The 16,016-nt window shown below is 36.6% G+C and overlaps 1 protein-coding gene across 1 annotated transcript; it reads right to left on the reverse strand.

Annotated features, from left to right (window-relative positions):
- Window positions 1–2,206: 2,206 nt before the first annotated feature.
- On the reverse strand, window positions 2,207–4,275 carry GCK72_006481 (uncharacterized protein; the record flags this gene model as incomplete). The annotated part of the gene is made up of 6 exons (XM_003113641.2): window positions 2,207–2,261; window positions 2,307–2,432; window positions 3,579–3,741; window positions 3,862–3,955; window positions 4,012–4,092; window positions 4,234–4,275. 6 exons carry the CDS (start codon window positions 4,273–4,275, stop codon window positions 2,207–2,209), a joined length of 561 nt encoding a protein of 186 aa, XP_003113689.2.
- Window positions 4,276–16,016: the final 11,741 nt, after the last annotated feature.

A 16,016-nucleotide genomic window follows, 5' to 3' on the forward strand; every position in this document is an offset into this window, starting at 1 on the left:
GGATGATGACCTAGATTCTAGATTTTCTTTTATTTTCGCTGTCGCCACTGGCAACCGAAGAAGAAAAAGGAGAAGACGTGAAGCGGATACCAAAATAAGAAAAGAGCAGAAGACGTAGGAATACGAATATCTAATATATAGCCATTCGAATTAGTCTCTCAGATTTGCAGACGGGGGAAAAAAGAAGAAAAAGGAAAAAGAAGAAGAAGAAGATGGATCTGGATAAATTGGCACAATCCTGCGTGTTTTTTTGTCGCTGGTTGTAAGAGAATGAGCCTACATGTTACCTAGTCGTGTTGGAAATATGATACTTGTCACAGTTTTACATCATTCACGTTGTCCCTCAATACCTCTACTTCTTCTTCTTTTTTCTTTTTTCTTTTCTCATTTATTTTCACTTGTCTCTCTCTCTCAGTCACAACAACAACAAAGCAGCACAAAAAGTAGATCACACGGGTAGGTTTTTGGAAGAAGAAGAGAGCGAGACGAAGAATAAAAAAGTAGAAAGAGAGATGAAAATGAGAAGAAGAAGAAGAAGAAGCTATCGAAATGGGTGAAGGGAGAGAGGGAGCAGCGAAGAAAAAAAAGAAGAAGCTTGGCGACTGGCGACGGAGCAAGAGCAGCTGCCTAGCTAAGCGGAAGGACTATGTCTAGTGATGAGAGCATGTCAGACAACATGTTAGAGATTTACTCCAGACGATGAGAGTAGAAGAAGAAGAAGCAGATGAAGGGACGAAGAAGACGTGCCACGACGACAAGAGGGCCACACAGAAATGTGATATCCGATACATGATTGTAGGAGTTTGTCGGGCCCCGCTGGCGCCCACGGAAAAAGAGACTGATGAAATCGGATTTCGGTACATAAATAAGGGGTGAAAGGTATGTCTATGGTCAGGAAGGAACAGAAAAAAAGTTGGTATTCAGATAGAGTTTAGGGTTTCAGATGAGCAGAAACTACGAAATGATCATCTAGATCCAAAAAAGATTCGAAATAAAAAAATTTTGTTTTGTAATTTGGATTCATTTCCAGATTAAAATAAAACCGCTTTCTGATTTATAACTTCACTGACATGGTTTGTATTGTGTAATACTGGAATTTCAACAAAAAACTTCAAAACCGAGCAAAAACAAATTGAAGAGCCAAAAAATTGTTTATTCTACAAGGAAATCGTTTTTCAGTTATTCATCAAAATGGTTTTAAGGTTTCCAGGTGTGGAGACGAAAATGATTTTAAAAGAAAATTTTCAGTTCCTCTCAAAAATAACAAAGAAATCCTCTTGCCTATTGAAATAAAAAAATTTAAAAGACCAAGCCAAAAACTAAATTTCTCAAAGCTCCACGAACTCCAAATACCCAAAGATAAAGATCTCTTCGTAAATATATTCAGAAGATATTTCAAAGATTTCGAGACTATTTTATATGCATGCTGTTTACAAATTCATGATGGTCAGCTATCCTCTAGACGTCTTCTTTGCGTCAACAAGTGCTCTAACATTCTAAAATATTTGAAGGAGAAGGAGATACGAGTCCAATATATAATTAGAGAAGAGGGAGAGAGACGGGGAGCTGGCGGAAGACACGCCTTTCTTCCATTTGGGGCACAATGGATATCCCAAGGACGACAATTACCAAAAATGGGGAAAGAAATGAATAGAAATCCAGCTGTCTTTTCGTTTTTAAATGATCTGTGACGACAGCAAACGATAGTGTCAAAGAAGATTTTATTGGTTCATCATGAGTGGACTACTGTAGAAAAGAAGAAAAGAGCTTGGCTCGAATAAAAAGAGAACATCCAGACAATACTAGAGAGCAACTAATACCCTTTCCTTTTTGAAATTAGAATAGTGAGTATCTAAATAAAAAAAGAAGAAGCAGATGTCATTAAATGGTGTGGCGGCGGGGGTGGTGGGGCAGTAAAAGGAAGACGTCGTCGGGTTTTTATGAAGTGGTCCATGAAAGCGAAATGAGAAAACGAGTGCGCCGCGCGGGGCGACATCGTTGAGGCCCGCAAATTGCGTTGGCTCGATTAAGCTTTTCGGCCACAAAACTTTTTTCTTGCCGAGGACTCCTTTGGCACTACGTCTTTATTGGCTGATGTCATGGGGGTTAAATGGGTGAAAAAACGGTGGATTATCATTGCATAAGAGAAGGAAAAAGATACGGAGAAGAAGAAGATCTCAAGTTGGTTTGGGGGGAAGAAGATGATTCAGATGACTCGTTGATATGGAAGAATTTCTTTCTTGATCTCTGGTGACAGAATTCTGAAAACAACCTCAACTGAATTATTTTAAGCGAGAATAGGCTACCTTTCAATGGAAAATGCCAGTGGTTTCTCTTTCTTCTGTTGCTGTTTTTGCCACGTGGAATGGTCATTCTCCTGATTTTCAGTTGCACGGAAACTTCTCGGTTGGACACTTCCAGTCCGACGATATCTGTAATTGGTGGTCTTTGATTGAAATGACGAAATCTATTTTTGTGTTGAAAAGGGGGAAATGTGCAATTATGATTTCAAAATTGGGTAAAAGGGAAGTTATAATTGACTGGAAAGAGGGAGAAAAGAGAAAAATAGTGCGTGGGCACTATTGAGCATTGTTATTATGTTGAATAGAATCTAGTTTTGGAAACCTTTTGGCTGATATCATGGTTGTGAAATTTTTGGAATTTCGGGAGAAAGTACAAGAGGAGTTCATGAAACGTTTGAGTTTCTGATGACCTTAAAAATGTGAAGTACAGTTGTAGGATACCGTATTTACTCTAATAGACTGGCTCCCCACCTGGGTGTCTAAATGCTATACGTGTAGCTTCAGCAATAAATTTTTAGGTTCCCACATACATTTGTGTTGTTTCAAAATATTGTTGTCATCTGCAACGTTTTTCCAACAAAAATTGTGAATTGTCAAAGTTGGAACACATGAGTGCCTGTTTATTAGAGTAAATACGGTAAGTGAGATCAAAGAATTCCCGATTTTCTAATTTTGTGAGTCAAGACTGGAGTATTTCGTGATAAAGTAATCCTTCAGTAATTCAATTGTCCAATTTTTGAACTTCAATGTAAAAAATGAATGTGTTTTGTATGCTTAAAAGTTTGTTTCAAACTTGATAAATTTTCACGATTAGAACGATTATAAGTTTTTAATTTGGGAAACTATTTTAAATTTTGGGAAACTGGAAAATAGACGCTTTTTGAGTCAAATAGTTTTATGGAAACAAATTGAAACTGCTGTGAGTACGGTAGTTCTTCGAAGATTTGTCAAACTTTTTCTCTCTGAATTTCGAAGGAATGCAATACGGTAAACTAGAATACAATACACAACATTTCCCAATTGTCGGTCCCTCTTTTCTCTACTTTCCAGTTTCCCCGTAAAGTTGAGAATCGTTAAAAATGAGCATGCTCCTCTCCATTCTGTTGACATTCCATCATTTTCTTTGCTCAATCAGTGTCCCACACTACCCCATTAACTTCACCTTAAGTACCCTTTTAATCTGCATATCACCATGTTTCAATACCTAGTTTCCACCATTAATGACTCATAAATATCTCAAGATGAACTTTTCCTACAGTACCCCTCCCAACCCACCTTGACATAATCTTGCTCACACAACTGTGAGTGACTCCAATGAGACGAGCAATGTGGCTGACACGACATCCTTCTTCATACAAACGGACTATTTTCTTCCGATCTTCCAGACAAAGTGGTCGTCCTGGATTGTAGGATCGTCCGACTGCCTTCACTTTTTCTCCTGAATTCATAGATGAAAAACCTTTTTTGATGATTTGGTTTATTGGATTGGAATATAGAAAATACTGCTACTATTTCCTTCTTCTGGTTGCAGGAAAAGAGAAACGGAAGGCCAGAGTACCTTCATTAATTTCCGGAGACGTTGAAATGTTGGCAGAAGAGAGTGAATAGAATGCTGAGAGAAGTGAGTATGGAATGATTGGTGGCGGAAGAGTCTGAAAATGGATTACGAGAGGCAAAAGGTTAGAAGAAGATATATAGATGGTGGTACGTTATTAGGTGGAGATGCCGAGATTGATCCATCAGTTGGCATTTGAAATGGATTATTGTGCTGATGGATTTGTGGCAGCATCTGAAATGAGAAAGATGAGTGGTACGTTCTGGGGGTGGAAAAGAGCATATAGAGGGATGGAGATTCGGAATAATGTATGACGACATCAAATGAATTTTGAAAAAAGGTAGAATTTTGGTTGAAAAGTGAGAGCTGGGTTACTGTAATAGCACGGGATCTACGAATGACAACGAGAACATGCATTGAACACTTCGATCGGATTCTAATAAGGCTGAATATTCTAGAAGGCCGCAACGACTCTATTTTCAGAATCCTTTGAGAATCCTTCTATTTGGAAAAGAGAAACGAAAGAATGATTCTCACAAATTCCTTTTTAGTATAATTTCGACATCGAATGAGATTTCAGAAGATGATTCTAGATTCTGTGGCTCTCAGTGGTCGAGTTTCTTATCTGGTTTCAGCTAACAATTGAAAAAGTTACTATCACTCTTCTCATTCATTTCAGAATCATCCATCTCTCAGAATCCAGAATCTTAGAAGAAACAATACAAAAGAAAAGGAAAAGATACTATAAAAGAGAAAATGGAAAGGACCGCCTGATAACATCATTCTAGAACGGAGAGAGAAAGAAGGGAACGTCGTCTTTTTCTTCTTATTCTTCTATTCCAATGTTCCACATTCTTCGACACTTCGTGATAAGATAAAATTGAAGAACATGGAACTTTGAGAAATTTCTTTTTCAGAATTCCGGAAATTCAGGAAGACTTTTTGTTTTGTTTTGGAAGTAAAGTTTCTCAACTTTTTCAGGTTTTCCTAGGAACCAAGCATCTCAATTTTAAATTGAATTTCAGCAATTTCAGGAGGAGAACAGGTGAAATCAACTCTATGTTTCATGAGAATTGATTTGTTCTCTTCTCGAGATTCTTGTCCTTTTTCTAGATACTTTGATCGCTTATATCATTTGACTCTCGGCCTAATTACTGGGTTTTTTCGAATTGAACACCGATTTCCAAGAGTCTAATTTGTGTGTCTAGCCATCAGAAGAATCAGAAGATTTGGGTACGTAACCCTGGGTTACTGTATGCCGGTGAGAAGTGCAATGAATCAGGAAGGAGGAGGAGGCGTTTGTTGGAATTTGGGTTTTTGTGTGGAATGACACGGAAGCAGGAATAATGTAACAATGATGATGATGTAGTCAACTATAAGCATCGGCATCAGGTAATAGCCTCCAGTTTCATGCCACACACACACTCATTCAGAATGTGTCTGCGTCTCTTCGTCTCCAACACTATTCATTCAGGAAGACCGCCCTTTTCCGCGCTGATAGCGTACGCTTTTTGTCATTTTGTTCACTTTTGTTAGATTGTATGTATATATTATATATTATAAGCTTTTACTAGAACATCTCATTATGATAGTGGTGGTCTGCGGAAGCAGTGAGAGATCCAGACATGTTGCCGACTGGTCAAATGATGTAATGAGGAGGAGGAGAATGAAACAAACCTAATTCCAGACGTTGTTTCAGATGGGAAAACAGAAAAGAAATGGAAAGGAGAACAGTGAATGTATGTGTAATGGAACGATCAGCTTTTTTGGTTTAGTGGGAAGACTTTGGCAGTTATAGAGACATTCTGTTGGATTAGTAGAGTGGAAAAGGGATAAATGTTTCAGAAGATTATTGTTATGACCTTAGATTCGGGATGTTTGTGTTCCGAATAGTTCAAGGAATAAAAACAAAAAATGCTGTTTTTAGGGTAGGAGGTTACTGTAGATAGGAGGTCAGTTTAGTCACATACTCGGTTTTAAATGAAAACTTAAAACGGAACAGCTGATTCTAGACTTTCTAGTGGATTTCAAATCTAGAATTGAGACAACAAAACTCACTGGAACCGGGGCTGAAACCATGATCTTACTAAAATCTTCCAGAGAATCTTTCTAGAATTTCGAGGGCGTGGAAAAAGCAGTACAAAAGTAACAGAACGCATTTTTTACAGTATAAAAAGGGCGGAGCCTATGAACGTAGGAGGGAGTGAGTGTGCCAATGAAAAACGGCTCCATGCAGGTGTCTCGTGGTTGCCAAACTCAGGTGTGAATGGTGGGAAAATTGAGTAGTTGAAGAGTGTAGAGAGTGGTTTAAATGAGGGGAAAACGAACAAAGTATTTGCAACTATCGATGTGAACTGCCCACCCATATAGACCATGGGACATGAGTGAAGAAGGGACAAAAAGTATGGGAATATGTGCCCTGAGGTCATCTAAAAAACTAGGAAACATTCGTTCGAATGATAGAGTGAAAAAGTACTAAGAAGGGCTTCCTCGGAGAAGAAAACCGAGAGAAAAGAAACGACGCCTGCTGCCGATTTTTAAGAGCTCTCCCATGTTGCTAAGATGCGTTCTGCCACACAAATTTTTTGACATTCTCAAGAAGCGACGTGTTGGGAAAAAGAGTGAAGGATATAAAAGGAGATGGAAGAGGCTGGAATTGGGCAACAGTTGCAACACAAAACGAGGGAATTGTCGCTTGTAAATAAGTCAGATTAATGGGTTATAAGGCGATATATGAAGGGAAAAAATTATATGAACTGTAGGAGAGATATGGCAAGAAGAAGGGACTTGATGAAACAAAAAAAGTATTTTATTGGTTTTACAAGGATAAGAAGAAGAAGGAGATGTTCATCCAAAATGATAAGAGAGGCTACTGTAGGTTCAGAGGAAAATACAAAATGAATTGTGGTGTCTCGTTAGATACAATATCACGAACACTTTCGAGATCTAAAGATGAAGTTTCAGAAAACATTTAATGCGATCTCAGAACAACGAGAACCACTTTTTGAACTTTTAAAAATATTTCTTATTAGATCTTAAAAAAAGAAATCTACGCTTCATAGAAATACTGTATTATGGAGAGTCAAAATGTATGTTTACGTAAATATTTGTGGAAAAAGTGGAAAAAGTGGGTATATAATACGAAAAACTTCAAAAGTTTGTTTATCGAAGTTTCAATTCACGAGGTGTCGTTTTTCCTTTTTCTAAGGTATCAATTAGTTGGCTCATAGCTCTGAATATTCCATCAAAAAACGATGAATTGATTGTCTGAACCTTGGATTATTATTGGGGGAAAACGATCGTTTCGACAAGCCAACTTATCTTTTAGCGTGATATTGAAAAAAGTGGAACTAGCCGTAAATCAAAATGGGAAGACGAAGGAACCGAGGAGATGTGATGACACAGTTAAATAAATTGATGGAAAAAAAGAAATCTCATGTATGAAGAGAGAAATAAATATGTCGATTGGCAACGGTTCTTTTTTCTTTTTCTTTTTGAGGTTATTAATGGTAACACTTGGAATTGACAATGATGGTTTTTGCGAAGCGTTAGAAGACTAAAAGGTGATTTTTGTAAAAAGAAGAAAACGTGGAAATCGAGAGATTAGAGAATTATTTTCAGGGTGTCATTCTGAAAGGAAAGAATTCAAAATCGGGAAAACGAGTAACGAAGAGTCAGAAATAGAAACTATTCAAGTTTTCTCGAAACTATTTTCACTAAAAATTAAGGTTTAGAGGTATCTTGGAGTCGTTTATAGAGTGGGTTTTTAGCTATTTAAATCCTTTCGTCCCAATAAATAAATAAATAAATTTGATTCGGTTATCGGAAACTGAAACAAGGATTTCAAGCTCTTTTTCAACACCATCAAATGAAAAGCTCTGAAACTTAAGTTGGAAATCCCAACGTCATACCCTCGCACTAAAATTCGAGAAATATAACAACAACCTGCTATCTCCGTTATGAGTTTCTTGGAAAAGTTTTACGGGAGTTGAGATTAAAAAATGTTTATGTTGAAAAGTGGTTGTGTTAGTGGAACCGCTTCATTACTTTTTTGTTTCTTACTTTTTTTTCAATTAGGTAGATCCGATGATCTGATAAAAAGTATATTTTAAGAGAAATGGTGTTCTCCATTCAAGAGAATTTCACGTGACTCCAAGAATTCATGCTGGAAGAGAAACTGATCGTAACAGTGAAACATGAAATGTGATAGGTAGTAACATGGCAAAAAGATCCCCGATCGTTATTCGAAGGAAAAGTACATTATATTCGGATGGCATCATCATGAATCCAGGGAGGTCTTCTGCCTTCCGCCTCTCCTCTCAGGGCGTGCCATTCTATCCGACCGTACCCGTAAACTTGTTCGTCCGTTCGTTTCGAGCGCCCCCCTTCTCTTCCGCTTCCCTCATTTTTTTTTCTCTTTTCTCCCCACATCATCTTTATATTATGTATATTATGTAATTCAGAGTCAGTTATACATAGTGTATTATCACCTATGGCCATTCATCGGCTTTTATTGAATCTGTGATGTATGTATACGTTTTTAGATAGCTATCGAAGCGGACGATGATGCGGAAAAAGTGTGCGGAAGGGAGGGATGGATGGGAATGATATAGAGAAGAAAAAGAGGAAGAAGACGTCGTTCTGGAAGACAATTCACCTGTGATTATGTAACTGTGATGACTGAAAGAGAGAAAACAATGTATTATATTTTCATATCGATACGAGGGATATTTCTGAGTTTGGATCCTTTTTCCTTTGGCGGAAATTCTCATGAGAAGCTCTTCTCAGAACTCCATTTGGCCACCATTCAGTTATCAAACATCATGATTGTTCAAAAAGAGTCAGTTCTGAAAATTTGATATTGAGGCTCGTCGTCGACTGTCTAGACAACAATTATCCTAATTGGTGACTCGGATTGTTATGTTGTCAGAAACAATGAAGCAGTCATTTATAGAACTTTTTGAATTTTCATCAAATTTTTTAAGGGGTTTTGAACATTTTGAGTGTAGATAAACGGAAGCTGTTTTTGTATACATTCAGGGAAACAAAAATCTCGAAATTCTTTTTTAAGTTTTTCCTTTTTATCTGAATTTCGAAAAAACTTGGAAATGACATGAACCATGTTGTCATTCTGGTACTAATTCGAGGTAGACCTTTCTGTGATCATAAATTCTGAAGGTAGACTTTTTAGAAGTTGTTTCAGTGTGCTTATCTGAAAATCGAAGAGTGAGTGCAAGAAATGACTGTAAAGATTCCTCTCCACAGATCATTTATTACTCTTGAATTTCACAACTATTCCCTTTGAAATGAGGTAAAAGCCACACAAAGAACACGTGTGCTGGCACTGATAACGATATTTTATCGTTTTTAAGCGGAACGATAAAATATTAAAGAAGAGCAAAGAACAGTTTTCAATGCCTTTTCTGATGGCAACGGGCATTAATTTTGACCATCTGAAACTGTTTTTTTGTAGTTTTCTTTCTTATGAGTCTGAAATTAATTTATACTTCAGTCCAATATTGTTTCAAACCAAGCTTCATGAAATTTGTTGCAGGTTATAACTTTTGTTCAAACATTTTTTTCTAGTATTACTGCTTTTGATTACAAACTTATATCATTTAAAGTATTTCTGAAAATAAACATTGTGAATAATGTACTACTCCCGTACTTGAACTCCACAAGATTTGGGCGTCAACCAGTTTCATTTTGTTGAGGAAAATTTTCAAGAATGCAGAATTACTTCTGGTATGAAAACTATTATGACATTAAGCATATAAAAGTTCACCTGAATGACGTCAACACTCATACATATATAAGTTTTCAAGCACTCGTTTCAAAATTGAATACAAAAAATTGTGAGTTGTATTATAAATATATTTCAATCACCCACATACATACATAATTGATTTCTCCGCTTATTAAGAGGAGAGCCCCCTGAAATTGTTTTTTTTTCTTTTCTTCCCCTTACTCACGTTTCATTTTCTTTCCCACATTCTAGTGAGTAACCAGAAAGAAGAAAGAGAAAAGGAAGTTGAAAATCGACTCTTGAAAAGTGGCTCTCCCCATTAGAAAGCCGTCTGATTCAGAGATCATTTCCAGTTTCCTTTCTTTCAATAGGTCATTTATTGAATCATATCATTTCAAGAAGGTCATCAAACCAGTGAACAAAGAATTGTCTCTGAGTGCATGTCAACCACGTGAGGAGACATGATAAGAAGAAGAAGAGAGCTCAAAAGTAATTAGTGTAACATTTTCTATTTTATTTGTTCCATTTCTTTATCCCACACATATCTCTCTTTTTTTTACCTCCAAGGTGTCATCTGATTGGATTGTTCCGATCTCATCGCGTGTAAAAATGATAAAACAATGTTCCAATTTGTGTCTTCAGTCTCCTCCTTTTCCTTTTTCAACCTCCCCTTTTCCGAGCAAAGAACATTTCGAGCGCGTGTTTCAATAGTCGTCTTCCGTGTGTCTGTCGTCTCTTCCAACCAAGTGATCATTCAATTTTCGGGGGCTTTCTCTGCATCTCATCATCATCTCCATGTACGTATTTGCACGACTTTCGGTTCTCGAATACCTTGTAAAGGTAGACCCCCAACAGATGTGTATACTGTGGGAGAAACTGCCATTATCAAGTGGAAGTTTTTGTCTGAATTCTTCAACTTTTCACACCTCGCTTCTTCTTCTTCTTCTTTCTTTTTGGTACTTGAATCTGCACATCTAGTTCTCAGAAATCTAGACCTCTGAATCAGATATGAGGGCATATTGCCCTCCGAATCGTTTCTATTCGTTTCGACCTGGAAAGTGTACTTGTGGACAATCTAGATCAACTTCGGAGATATTGTTGTTTGGGGGAAAAGGAAAGAAGGCAGAAAACTGTTCAGGAACTCGAGAATGAATGAACTTCATTCTCGATTCTCAGTCTATCTACTTGTTTGGTTTTTGGAAGATCTAACTACAAGTTGTGTTGATATGAATGACGAATTTAATCTAGGTCGAATAGGTGTTGGTTTATACAGTTTTATTGGGCAAATGTCAAGTGGAGATCATTTTTGTAGTCAGAACTTTCCAAATTTTCGAAATCCAGTTCAAGGTCTGAACTTAATTTTAAGAGCACTGTTCTAAAAAAAAAGGAGACCTGTATAGTTGGGTATTTTCCGGAAAGTTGACAATCATGATGTATTTGGAAAAAGTTTTAAGTACTGTCCTCATTGATTTTTGTGAATTTCTCAATTTTTTTCGGTTTTGTACTTTTATGTTGACTTTTGTGACTATCGTTCTCCTCGTTTTTCCTAGAAACTTTTACAAGATGAATCCTCATATTTTCTAAACAATTGAAATGAAAATTAATTTTTCCCCGTATGGAATATAGATTTCCTCTTCTATCAAAATCTTCTCACAATCAGTTGCTGATCTATCTATACGTTCTAGTTCGCCTATTCCGTGTTTCGATTTGTAGGTTGTAGTTTCCCGAAAAAAGATAATTGGAAATCAAAATATTCGTTGATTTTCTCTTTCTTTGATTTTTTGTGTAGTTTGTGTATTTGTTTATGTTTAATTTCCCACTTTTTTAAAACAATTTTATGTAATCTTCTCGTGATTCTAAACTTTCCTGATTGTGTTGTTTTACAGGTGTCCTCTAACTTCTCGTCACAAATCATGGGCCCTAGATCAAGTAAGTCATTTCCCGATTTGTTCATTGCTTCCTCTCCCACCATCTCTTCTTTCTTCTTCTTCTTCTTTATATCTTTTCGGTGTTGATTTCCTATCTTGAAACATCTCGACCAGACTATACTCATACATTATAATCTTTTGAACCAAAAAATTGGTTATCATTTGGAACCAAAAAAAATCCCTCCTTCACTAATCTGTTCATTGATCCCAATCCCGAACACATTGCCTTTTCTTCCGTTTTTTCACACCTCTCTTCCATTTTCTCTCTTTTTTCTTTTTTTTCCGCGCAGCTCTTGTTTCGTTGCTCATTCTACACCACCCCCCACGAGCTTCTTTTTTCTCTCACTGCTTCTGCTTCTATTCTTTAAAAGTACAATTGTTGCCACTCTTTCCATAGAAACCCTATCCCGATGGTCACTTTTTTCCCTTTTTTGCCACCTTCTTCTTCTTTTTTCTTCTTTTTTTCTTCTTTTATCTCTCAATGATGTCATGTTCTTTTTTGTCTCAATTAGTGATTTGATAACAGTCTGTTCTCATTTTCTCTCCTTCTCCGTTCTTCAATTTTTTTCGAAGCTGTCTGGGTTGACTGACATAACATAAAATTACTCTTTTTATTCTGTTCCCTCATGTTTTTCTGTTCTGGTCTAGTAGAATAGATCATTGGAATAAAATATTTTTCGTCTGTATGTGTCATGCGTCATTTCGAATGAAAAACATAAAAGTGTTCTTGTCTTTTCCGGAAGAAATAAAAATGATAGTAATTAAAAAAGAATGCGAAATAACAATAGTTTATGGAAAACTTCAATTTTTCAGTTCCAGACAGAAGTAATGAAAACATAAAATAGAAGCCATGACTTACTAGAAAGTATTCGAGTTTTCTCTGAAAATATCAATGTTTGACTGTTTGTAATCATCTGTAAAATGATTTTAATTTGAAAAGTGTGTATATAATACAGTCAGATCTTTAATTGTTAATCTAACCAACTTTTTGTAAGAACTTTTCTAGAAGAGGAGCCACACTTTCTTGAATTTCTGGAATTGGCCACTTTCTGGAATTAACTTTCAAAATATTTTGATAAATTGTGACACCAATAAAAGCGTACAAGCTAGACGGTTTCTTCAAAATACTACACACACCGATTTTGGAAAATCAGTTTTTTTTTTCTATTTTCGTTGAGCACAATCTCTTCTTGAGGATACTTCCATGATCCCTAGTTATTCTCAACTTTCCTACAGTTCGACCTTTTCGAGACTATCAAAAGGTAGCATCCCCAATCCCTTTCAACCTACATATTTTCCGATCTTCACTCAAGATTTGAAATCCAAAAAAAGTAGGAATTGTTCGATGTTCCCTTTCTGTTTATTTCTTTCTTTTTTCTAATAAAAACTCCCCCGCTTCTCATTCTTCTTCCTTTGAGAAACCATCTAATGAATGAAATGCAAACAGTCGGAACAAAGTTCGTCGCAAAGAAAGAGGAAAGAGAAACGGAGCAGAGAGTTGACTGTAGTTTATGTCGGCTCCGAACAAATCACAAAAAGTTTTTAAAAGTGCGAACACTTTTTCATCCGATATCACTAGGAAAAGGGTCATTTTTTGTTACTGAGATCGTGCAAGATCGTTTTCGTTTCCTTTTCCATAGATCACTCGTATGATTGCACAAGGAATGGAAACTCACTTGTCAGGAAACGATCTTATGCTTAAGTTGTGCAGAAATAAGATAGTTGAAGTACATATAAATTCCAGGATGTCACCAGAATCCAGAGCCTCGTGATGACTTTTCAAGAACAATAAAATAATAAATAAAAGTTAAAAGAAAAAAAGGCAGCAGCTGAAATTTGATTCCTCAAAAACCTTTAAAGATCCTTCCGCTTCCTTTTTCTTCTTTTTCTCATTGAACTTTTGGTCGATGCAAGTCTGGAATGTCTCATATTTAATTCATTTATTCTTTTTCGTTTCCTGTCAGTCTCATCATAGAAATCTTTGTGTTTTGATACACCCTTTCATTTCTTCGAATACTTCAAAATTGGACAAAGAGAAAATTGAAAAACTAGAGGTCACAAAAGTTTTCTGACCTCCTCGTTCCTCCGTCTCTATTTGTTCATTGCTAAAAAATTGGAAATTTTTGCACTAAAATTAAAAATTACTTATCCGATTAGCAAAAATGATGATAATTCCAGATCTTGAATTAGCCTCCTTCTGATTCCTGACGTCATATCCTGATCCATTTATAAATATTATTTCATTAACTGTTCATTGCTCGCATCTATTTACAACTTATTTTCTGCTAAACTTATGACCAAAGAAGGCTTCGATCTTCAATTTGATCACAATGTTGTTTCGAAGGAGTCCTTCTTCTCTTGGCCTCTCCTCCCACCTACCTGATAATATACGATTTGTCCGTACTACGTGATTTTTTGAACATTTTCGGAAACCCCTTCCTTCTATTTTCCTGCTGACCAATTCCATACTTCATTCTAGGAGATTTGACTACAAATTGAATTTTCTGAAAATGTATTCAAACGTACAAAAACATGCAAAGATCATTTCTTTCTGCTGAATGTACTTGATAGAGGACACGTGTTTCTTCTTCTTCTTCTTCTGATTATCAAAACAGATGTGTTGGGGACAGAAGACGTATTCACGACAGATCAAAAAGGGAGATGATTAAAGATTGCCACTTCTGATCGTCGCAGGTCGAAGAGATCAAATTGGGTTTTTGGAGGAAAAAAGTCAGTTGGAATATTCGGATTTCAGATTTGGAAGTGATCTTTGTTTACTGTTTATGTCAAATTTGTGAACGGATAAAAAACGATTGGGGAATTGAAAAAAGAGGAAGGACTAGACGAAGAGAAAAAGAGAAATGGAGGGGGATTCCCCGAAGTGATGTAGTTGATTTGTCAAGTGAGGTGGATACGTAGTGAATCGAGAAATTTCGGGTTGTATCGTTCTTGAAGAAAATCTTGAAACAAGCTGTGTCACGCGGAGTTTGTACTCTGAATCAGTCGACGTCACTAATTCAGAAGGCGTTGAACTTCTTGGTAGTATATAAAGAGAACGTTCAGCAAGAAGAAGATTCTGTTAAAACGTGAATTCATAATTTTAAACTACTGATCTATAATTACAGCTCTTCCTCTTTTTCTGAGAATCTATTCATTGCTTCTTCTTCTTCTTCTTCTTCTTTTTCTTCTTTCTTCTCTATTCTTTCTCCCCTTCCTCAATTTTAATAATCCCCTTTCGATCTATCTTATTTGATCGTTCTCTCATTTGTAATTTACTGTTTTTGTTTCTTTTCGGATAGGAATTCGTTAGTTTTTGATCCCCTCATCAAATCACCACCTCGTCCTCTCTGATATCACTTCTTCTATTCTGATTTCTCTCTGCAAAAGTACTCAATGATTTTGGGTGTTCTCTAATTATGGTTTGATTAGCGACGCCACGCGGATCTTTTTAGCCATTCTTTGAGTGAATATCATACCCCGTTTACAAACTGAATCCCACTACTTCATCCTCCCCTTCACCATGTGACAACATCGTGCCTCCGCCTCCAGAAAGATTGAGCGTTCTTCGACCGAAGGACCGTATAAGAGATGCCTTGAAATCGGATCATCGAACCGCTTCTTCTCTCGATCATTCAGATTACTTTTCTCATATCAATTTCTAATCTTTTTTCGAAATGAGAACTTTTTTGGCAAGAGTTGTACATAACGTGGATAGTTTCTATTGATACAGCAGACGGTTGTGTCAACTCGAATAGTACAGAGAATGCCACTGGTTTTTCCGATTTCATTCACACTTCAGTGACTTGAAAAAAGCTAAAAATGGAAGTTCTTTTCTTGTTTTTCTGATTTTGAGAATGTAAGTTAACCAGGTTCTTCCAGTTTAGGTGTTTGACCTTTGATATTTGGGTTAGCTTGAGTTTAAAGAAAGTTCATAAGGAAATTCTCTCATCAAGTAAGGTGTAGGATTCTGACGGCCAAGTTTCGAGTCCAGTCAGAATCTTCTTCCTGAGAATATAAGCTCCTCAGAATATTCCTAACGTCAATCCTAGCAATTTTATTCTCAAATGATTATTTTGAATAATGATTGAAAATCGTTTTTCTCGAAAAATATCAACATTACTTTAATCTGAAACGTTTGAAGAGTACTGTAACCCAGTAAACACCCTCTCGACCCCAACGTTTTCCCTCTAATCTCGAACTCCAACTCCAGAATCGTTTTCAATTTATCCCAGTGACTCGAAACTAGATTACGTTTCTTTTTTCCATAAGAAAACACGACCACCCTCTCTCTCCCTATTCCAATTTTTCCCGTCCCGTCACCGTGTACTTCGTACCCCAAAATTTGCTCTCTCGCACTTCTGTCCTCCTCCTCTCCAGCCTGGACGGAAAGAAACAAACCATGCATTCATGCTGATGCTTACCGCGCGGAAAATGATCATTTTGTACTTTGTACCCCTCCGTCTTCAATCCGGCAAGATTTCGAA

This window comes from Caenorhabditis remanei, chromosome II (genome assembly GCF_010183535.1).
Source record: "Caenorhabditis remanei strain PX506 chromosome II, whole genome shotgun sequence".
NCBI lineage: Eukaryota > Metazoa > Nematoda > Chromadorea > Rhabditida > Rhabditidae > Caenorhabditis > Caenorhabditis remanei.